Here is an 8,771-nt window from a genome sequence, read left to right as displayed (position 1 = left end):
TTTTATCCGTCCCAGCTTTTACTATCACACTCTCTAATCTTTGTTCCAAGTTTTTCACAAGAGAGATCAATACATTGATCTGCTTAGATAGCTGGGGAAGTGTCACAGAGTCATATTCATGGGCATTCCTGCACCTTGTTCCGTAAGGGCATGCTCACAACCAAAAACCAATCCTAATAGTTCTTTTTCCCATGTACCTCTTTGCCGGTACATGAAGAAATGTTGAAACCTATGTTTCCAATAGATGATGCCAGAAAACAGATGGAAATCAATAAAATGCAACAAAAATTACGTTATGATAAATCAACCAAGCCTCTAATCGAACTATACCCAGGTCAAGAGATTTTGGTTCAACAAAAAACAACCCAGATAGCACATGGATGTCCCGTGGACGTTAACAGGACGGCCGTCACTGGATATTTAGACGTTCGCAGGACGTTCATTTTAAATCCGTCGACATCCACAGGACGTCCGTGGGACGCCCATGTGTTACAAAAAACTGCATCCCCAAGACGTCCCAATTATATATGCAAGGGACATCCTCAGGACGTAAAAAAGAACATATATTGTACTTAAAATGGACATATATATAGGATTTAAATAGGATATTTATAGGACTTAAAAAGGACATGTCACACCTCGGCGACAATAGCGTCAAAAAACTGCTAAATCAAAGTAAGAATACTTTGGAAACGGCTATGGTTTTAATAAAAGAGTATATATGTTGTACTTTCAAACTTATATTTCTCAATATAAGCAAACTTTATTTTTGCTTTATCAAAATGCAGTTTTTTGAGCTGTAATGCTATATTAAATTAAGAAGATGCAAATTATGTTGTTCTATCATCAACCATCTTAACAGCAATAACCCTCCAAAGTTTTAAAAATACGAATTTCAACTGTTCCAACTATTAGTCAAGGCATATGGTATATTTTCAAAAAAGTTAATATAAATATATATGTATAAAAATAGGTATGTATATATATATATATATATATATATATATATATATATATATATATATATATATATATTATATATATATAACTAGGTATGTATATATATATATAATATATATATATATATAAAACTATGTATATATATATATTTTTTTTTGAATGATGCAACTGATTTTTCTTTCTTTTCAGTAAATTAATATGAATAAAGGTTACGAATTGGATTTGTATATATATATATATATATATATATATATATATATATATATATATATATATATATATATATATATATATAGAAATACGGAATAATGTTGGGGATGCAGTCAAAAATTGCTGGGCTGTTGTTTAAAGAATACTCTTTGTTATATGGTCGAGCTTTCGAGAATGTTTATTCCCTTTATCAAGACATCTACAATAAATTGATAACATTGAAGCAAAATTGTAAAACAATAGATAAAAAGTACTTACTAACTTGAGGTTATATTAAAAAGTCGAAAATTTCACTGAGAAACACAAAAAAGTCCTTTTCATTATGTAGAAAAGTGCCACACATTAAAATTTTTATGGTTTAAAGAAAATATATATATATATACTTTTGTAATCTTTAAAGTATGAAATGGCTTTTTCCCTTTTCTTCCATAAAAACTGAACCCTTGCGCAAATTCAACTGTCAAAAGAGTTGAGCAACCCCTTCTTATGAAATGAGAAGTGTCTTTTCCTCCCAGTTTGGACAGTTCATTCACCTAAAATTCATTATTTGTCAAAAATTAAAATGGGACAACTAGTGGAATGCATAGTATGTCAGTAATTTTGATATTTATTTTTTTATCCTTTTTCAATTCTACATTTTTGAAAAAACCTTATTATTTAAAAAAATTTGAAATTTCAGTTTTAGTAGTTTAGAATTAATCAAAGGCAATGTTTTAGTCCACAAATAATTCTTCAATAACTTTAAATTTGGAAAGGAACCCTTATTTCAAAATAAGTAAATAAATAATAAATGAAATAAAAATTTAGTTATGAAGTACTAGTTTACTCCTTATTATAAGATAAAAGATTCTAATGAAAACAGAAAGGAAGCTAGGACAAACAGCATGACACCACTGCTTCAGAAAAACTTTGACCTAAATGTGAACGAAGTCTATTTCGAAATGAAAAAGTACTTACGAAATACTAACTTAACTGAATACTTATAAGATTATCTACATTTGAGTAACTGTAAAATTTTAAATATTGGTCACAGTAGAAATACTTACAGCAAGTGTATACACTGATGATGAATTTAAGTGGTTATTAAACCTGTCCAAGGTTTCTTGATCATTAATAGGAAATTTAACATCTACCAGTTTGTCATACAAAGATTCAGATTGCTCTGGAACAGCACGAAAGTTTCTTTTTAATTGTTGCATCTTCAACAGCACATCACTGGTCATGTGTTTAATAACATTTGTTTGTGTTAATATTGTTTGTAGTATAGGCCTGTCATCTGAAAGGGTTTTTAAATTTCATTTAAGATACTGATTACCCAATGAATTTTATATTATTACTTGAATTTTGAATACCACACCAAAACATTTGATTATACTGGTCTTTATTTAGCCCACTAATCTTCATAATGATATAATACATATGAATTACCTTTTCTCGTACAACATTTATTGCAGGTTTGGTTACACACTGCTTCAGCTCTGCTTTGGCTTCCACCAACACTTGAAATTGGTGTTGTGAATACCACTGTTTCTAAAAAAAGAATATAATGTACTTTAAGTGATATATATATCTCTTTATATTAGTTTAAAATAGTTCTATAAAAAAATTTATAAAATAAAAACAGATACCTACAAAAAAAAAATTAAAAATATATTTTAAGTGACATAATAATATTTTAAGGGCAATTTAAATTTGCAACAAGTTCTACTACATAGTAGCTTACTTGTATTATAAAATTTTGTCGATGTGATATTATAGCAATTTTTAAAAATATTTATGAATGAGATTATGATTAAAAGTTAGTACATATACCTGATCTTTTCTTAGGTGTCTTCAAGATCTTTTTGTAGGATGGAGCAGGGCTTACATTGAATAGAGTTTGCGAATGTTGTGGTTCATCATCCGAAGACTTTGCTGATAAAGAGGTGTCTTCGACATCTTTTTCTTTTTATAGCGTGGTGGTGGACTCAGATTTATCCTAGTTTCTGATAACTGGGGGGTTTCGTCATCATCTGAAGATGAACATATTTTATTGATACGCTTTCTCTTGTTTTCTTTTTCTGACTGAAGGTCACTAGTTTCTTCGGCTAATTTGGTTTTGGCCCGTGCACTTAAGTAGTTGTCTGCAAAAAACCCAAAAATGTACACTTATATAAATTTATATTTTTGTTTTCAATATGACTCAATCTATACAATCTACATCATCACATACAATCTATATTAAAAATCTATACCCACCACATGTTGCATTTCGAAATACTTTTATTTTGTGTAGTGGCCAACATGTGTTAACATTTTCGTTATTAATAATCATATTCTTCACTGAAGAATATTTTTGTGTTGGCCAGTAGCACTGGTCACCAATAATCCAGGAAGTGGGTACGGCTTCCACCGACCCATCTTCAAAACCCACTACTGTCTACGTTTTTTCCATAACTACATATGCACTCAAAAGAAAGACAAAACATTAGAAATATTTTTTGATTATACAGATATGCTATTATTTGAACAAGATACCTTCCAATTTTCAAAAAACAAGTAAGTATCAAACTATCTGTAAATTATATATAGTGTGCTGTTACAAAATTAACTGTATAATTAGCCAGTAGAACAATGCAAAAATATGTTAAATAAAATTATACTTATAGCAGAATTTAAGACACTTGAGTTTTGTTTAGTCGAAAAATATGTCTTATAACCACAAAAAACTATTGATTATAACATTAGCAAAATAAATATTTCTTGCTTATTGTCCATCTATTAAATTATTTGATTTACACCGATACACAAAACAACAAGCAAGTTTAATGTTTAATGAGTTAAAAACTAAGTTTTACATGTTTATTTTTAAAAAAACATTGAAAAAATATATACGGGCTTCTGATGCTGTATTAATTTTTAGAATGTAATAAAGGAAAGATAATGAATATATCTTCAAATTTCAATTTCAAACATTTGCAGGTAACATCATTAATGCTGTATGAATCGAGAGTACCAAACTCTTTACTCACAGAATAAATACTAATATTAGGAGAAGGAAATGGCTCTTCATAAAAATTTGTTACATTAAGAAATTTATTACCAATAATTACAGTGCCACTTTCAGTTAATAATATATTTTTGATAATTATTATAGTTCCATTTGTCAGTTGACAACAATTATTTGGTTCAGAAATTTGTAAAGAAAAGTTTTCAAATAAAATTTTTTTAAATTGCTTTTGATACTTCAGATTCAATGTAGTTCCATCTTCATGACTATTTTCCAAGGAAGGGTAATTTGTTTTAATATTTTGTTTCAATACCAGTCTTTTTTCACTGTCTTTTAACTATTTGCGACAATGGCTTATCGTTTTTTCTTAGTGACCTTAAAATTGACTGTAAGTAATTTTCAAACGGAAATGCAGAAAATGTGTCAAGAGGTCCATGATTTTTGACATCAGTTGGAAGATGGAGTAAATTGTGTATATTATGTGAAACATGTTGTGGTCCATATCATCTGTTTGAAACTTTTGATAAAGTATGTTAGCAAATTATATGCATAATCAAGGTACTCAAAATATTTGGTGTGTGACAATATAGTTGAGGCTATGTGTAAAACTAAAAAATTTATATAGAAATTTTCATTTATTTTTCCTCTTAAAACTATTGGACCAGTATAAAATGAAAATTGACGGAACTCTGTTGCCTTCCATCGTTTCAATTCATTTAAACTTCGAGGCTTTCTATTAAATTCTTGTGGAACAGATTTCTGCATACTAAGCAGTGACATAGAAATATTTGAAATTTGTTGTTTTGTAAACCGAGTAGATTTTTTACCACAACACCATAATAAAAGTAATTTTTTCATTACCCCCAAACACAACAAATGCATATAATCAAGAGGAAAATTATCTACTAAATTTACATTAGGTATAAATTTTAATATTGATAAACCATTATAACTAGTTTTTAAAGAAAAGTTATTTATATCTGGGAAACACACTCTTTTATCTCTATATTCACCTTTTATTGTACATTTACTGCATGATTCATAACCAGCATGACCTTTACTGTAAGTAATATAGGCTTTTGCAGGAACATCACAAATAAAAGCCTTGATTTTAACAGAAAATTGTTTTTCATCTATTATGATTTTATTGTTTATTAAATCAGTAACTTCTTTAACAAAATTTTCTAAAAAAATATTTGCCTCCTTCGGTTTTTCATAACCATGGTAAATACCAATCATATCAACAGCAGAAGTTCCACTAAGTCTACACAATATAGGATATACCTGACTAGTGGAACTTTTTGAAAGAGGCAACCCATCAACATTTACATTTAATTCAATAATAGTCGTTTTCTGAAAATAGGAAGGAAAACAAGCAACTAAATGTTTAATACAGGCTTCTACACCAAAATGATAATATTCACCAGGATCTACAATTTTTGTATTAACTAGTCTGCAAGTACTGAGTAATGTTCTCGCATCAAGTGGTAGTTCTGGATGAACTTTATTAAAATGTTTTAATAAATCGTTTATAGCAATATGTGAAATATTATGTTTTACTGCCCAACAAGCCAAAAATGTGACACGTTGTTCATTGTTCCCAATTACATTATCTAAATTATTTTCTGATTGTGGTGCATTATCTTGTACTTCATCTGATAAACCACTTGTTTCAGATTCGAATGAAATAGAGTGAAATGCGGCTGTATCATCACTATCTGATGCAGAACTGGAAGAAGTAAATACAATATTGCTTGGTCCTGGTTGATTATACAAGTTATTGTCTATTTTTGATCTTTTCGCCCTCATATAATATTTCTGTAAATTACTCATGGTGTAATGTTAACACTATAAATGTCTACTATATAGAAATGAAGAAATTCAACTGCAATTAAGTATTGCCTGTGGACGATGCTTCTAACCAGAAGTGATGTATGCTTAATTTTAAGTAGATCAACTCATAGAAAAACACATATATCAATTATTATAGTAGGTATTTAACTTACCTTGATCTTAAAAAGAACAGCCAATAAAAACGAATGACAATAAACTTCTAAAAATAGATAGAAGAGTAATAAAAAATTATAAATAAATTCAGGAAGCTTAAAACTATTTGCTAACTACTTTAACCTCAACTTGTCGTCTTCAGCGTTGTCAATTCCTCAATACTGTTTGACACTTAAACAACATAAAAATGTTTGAAGCATGCATGTTCGTTTTACCGCTTTCAAGTAATAGCAATACTAATAAAGGTTTCAAGATATTTTCTTAAATAGAGCTGAGTCGTATTAAAAAATTAATTAAAAATCAAAAATACTACTCAAAAGATTAAAACTCTCAATGTTTGGCGTCTTTTTCGCTCTTTTGGCAACATCGGCTAGGCAGTTCTTCTGCTGCATAAAAAATCGTAATTGGTCTGAAATATATACAGTTTGTTCATCATGCATGTACGACGCGCGACGTCTATCGGGAATATTGGAACTAATTTCAGATAGTAAAACAATAACAAAGTCCTGTCAAATTGTTGTGACACAGGTTGGAGTTTCTTGTTATTAACAATATTTAAAAATTATGTATCACTTACGCCGGTATCAGTTTCACAAAAAAGCATTATACTCATAAATAACCATTTGTTGAAAACACTAGCGCCATCATCGGAAAAAAATCTTCCGTATAGAAAGTTTATGAGGCAGCTAAATTCCAATGAGAGTTTACTGCAGAAAATCAGCCGCACTCCTGCAATCTCTCACTCTGGCAAAACACTGACAAAATTTTTATTTAGAGGCGAGGTTTTTATTTTAATATATTAAAATTTTATTGAATATATGCCTCTGAGCATATATTCAATAAAAACAAAACAAAAGATACAGGACCTAAACTGGACGTCCGACGGACGTCCAGTATTGGATATACGCGGGATATCCAAGTTAGGATATCCTTAGGACGTCCATTAAAGGTCCCGGGACGTTGGTATATAAAACGGACCTTTAACGGACAATCCATGGATGTTTTGTGCTATCTGGGAAGAGATTGGAAACCAGGCTCAGTTGTTAATAAAAATAAATTTGATGATTATAATGTTCAAATAAAATTCAAATGAAACAGAAACAATTTCAAATGATATCTTAACGACACCAGAAGTGGTCGCATTGTAAAACCAGTAGATAGATTGATATTATAATGTTGAGTTTTTTTTACTTTCACATTATCTTTTGATGTTTATTTATTTTTTTTTCTTTTTCAAAATGTATAATATATAGTACTAGCAATGCTTGTTGATGTTAGTAGATACTACATTTATTTTTTTTATCATTTCATTTTTTTTTTCTTTTTTCTCGAAGAGGGGCGTGTTACATATTTTACATTTGGTATTCACAATTGAGTTGACAACGTCGCACTTCGGTGGTCGTCCCTAAACCGGGCAATGAATATTGCGAGCCGGCCAGTACTGAATGGCCTACATTGGATGTATATACTGATTGATGCAAAAAGTATTTATTATTACATTAAAGTCAACAAGTGTCCAAACGTTGGCGTTATTATTTAACCACTCCGATACAAAACAAAACATAACAGATACCTTCACTACCTTCAACATCCAATGAAACGTGAGTTGTTTTTTCACATGTTTTCCAAAATTTTCATTTTCAAAATATTTAGTTTTTCAGTGATGTTGACAGAACCACCTTTCAGCCCTCTACGACTTGAGATGATACCTTCACAACCTTCAACATCCAATGAAAAGTGAGTTGTTTTTTCACATGTTTTCCTGAAAATTTTCATTTTCGAATTATTTCAGCTGTTCAGTGATGTTGACAGAACCACCTTTCAGCCCTCTACGACTTGAGATGGTACCTCCACAGCCTTCAACATCCAATGAAACGTGAGTTTTTTCACATGTTTTCAAAAAAAAATTCATTTTCAAATTATTTCAGTTGTTCAGTGATGTTGACAGAACCACCTTCCAGCTCTCTACGACTGGAGATGATACCTCCACAGCGTCCAATCCTAAACGATCCAAATGATTTGTTGTAAGTTTCCAAAACTTTTTTGCTACCAAATAACTCTTAGAATACTTTCAGCTGTCAAGAGATGATGTGGATGTCCCCAGCTCCACCTACATTACTACCAATCAACACACCTCATTCATCAATAATTTGCAAATATTGTGGGGTGATATTCTGCTTTTGCAAGTGGAGTCTTGAATGGCATCGATCACATCGTCAAGAAGCACATCTCTTGAGATGTTATGAAAAATGATTATATCCCCTGATACGTAAAATATACGTATTTACACAAACTTTTGCTTTTATTTAGTTTCATTGAGGGCTTTCCCCTCCCCCTACCCTCAAATCATAAAATATATTTAAAAACTTTCAAATTCAATTTTTTTTCACTTAATGGTAAAACATGTTGATGTCAAGTTATATAATTCTCTCTGCTGCCTTTGAAAATATTCTTTATATCAATCAACCCTATAATGTGAGTGAAGTATTTTACGGTTACGGTTGATATAAAAATGAATCTTGGCCCTCAAATTGGGTGAAAATGATTCCATCTACAGTCAATGATGGTCACTTGTTAGTTCTAACTCTTGAAATACCAAAAACTT

The 8,771-nt window shown here is 30.2% G+C and overlaps 1 protein-coding gene and 1 long non-coding RNA gene across 3 annotated transcripts; one reads left to right on the top strand and one right to left on the bottom strand.

Annotated features, from left to right (window-relative positions):
• Positions 1-2,364: 2,364 nt before the first annotated feature.
• On the bottom strand, positions 2,365-8,012 carry LOC141480300 (uncharacterized). 2 transcript variants are annotated; one of them, XR_012464254.1, is made up of 5 exons: positions 7,885-8,012; positions 3,409-7,748; positions 2,983-3,293; positions 2,599-2,700; positions 2,365-2,446 (listed from the first exon to the last, which is right to left on the bottom strand). It is a non-coding gene; the product is annotated as an uncharacterized lncRNA (long non-coding RNA). The 2 variants fall into 2 exon arrangements; XR_012464253.1 differs by having other exon boundaries at positions 3,409-7,739; positions 7,876-7,996.
• LOC141480299 (uncharacterized) lies at positions 7,641-8,459 on the top strand. Its single transcript, XM_074170213.1, has 5 exons — positions 7,641-7,767; positions 7,820-7,903; positions 7,959-8,042; positions 8,095-8,190; positions 8,242-8,459. The coding sequence occupies exons 2-5, from the start codon at positions 7,830-7,832 to the stop codon at positions 8,417-8,419; spliced, it is 432 nt and encodes a 143-aa protein (XP_074026314.1). The 5' UTR covers positions 7,641-7,767; positions 7,820-7,829; the 3' UTR covers positions 8,420-8,459.
• The last annotated feature ends 312 nt before the right edge of the window (positions 8,460-8,771 follow it).

This window comes from Leptinotarsa decemlineata, unplaced genomic scaffold (genome assembly GCF_025532065.1).
Source record: "Leptinotarsa decemlineata unplaced genomic scaffold, Ldec_3_MD MMD2_P_RNA_scaffold_7, whole genome shotgun sequence".
In the NCBI taxonomy this organism is placed as follows: Eukaryota; Metazoa; Arthropoda; class Insecta; order Coleoptera; family Chrysomelidae; genus Leptinotarsa; species Leptinotarsa decemlineata.
This window is presented reverse-complemented; position numbering and strand designations above follow the sequence as displayed.

Bases quoted from the DNA above. Each gene is read 5' to 3' on its own strand.
- LOC141480299 (XM_074170213.1), top strand. From the start codon at position 7,830: ATGTTGACAGAACCACCTTTCAGCCCTCTACGACTTGAGATGATACCT. The intron at 7,904-7,958 runs GTGAGTTGTTTT...GAATTATTTCAG, and splicing joins CCTTCAACATCCAATGAAAA to CTGTTCAGTGATGTTGACAG. The intron at 8,043-8,094 runs GTGAGTTTTTTC...AAATTATTTCAG, and splicing joins CCTTCAACATCCAATGAAAC to TTGTTCAGTGATGTTGACAG.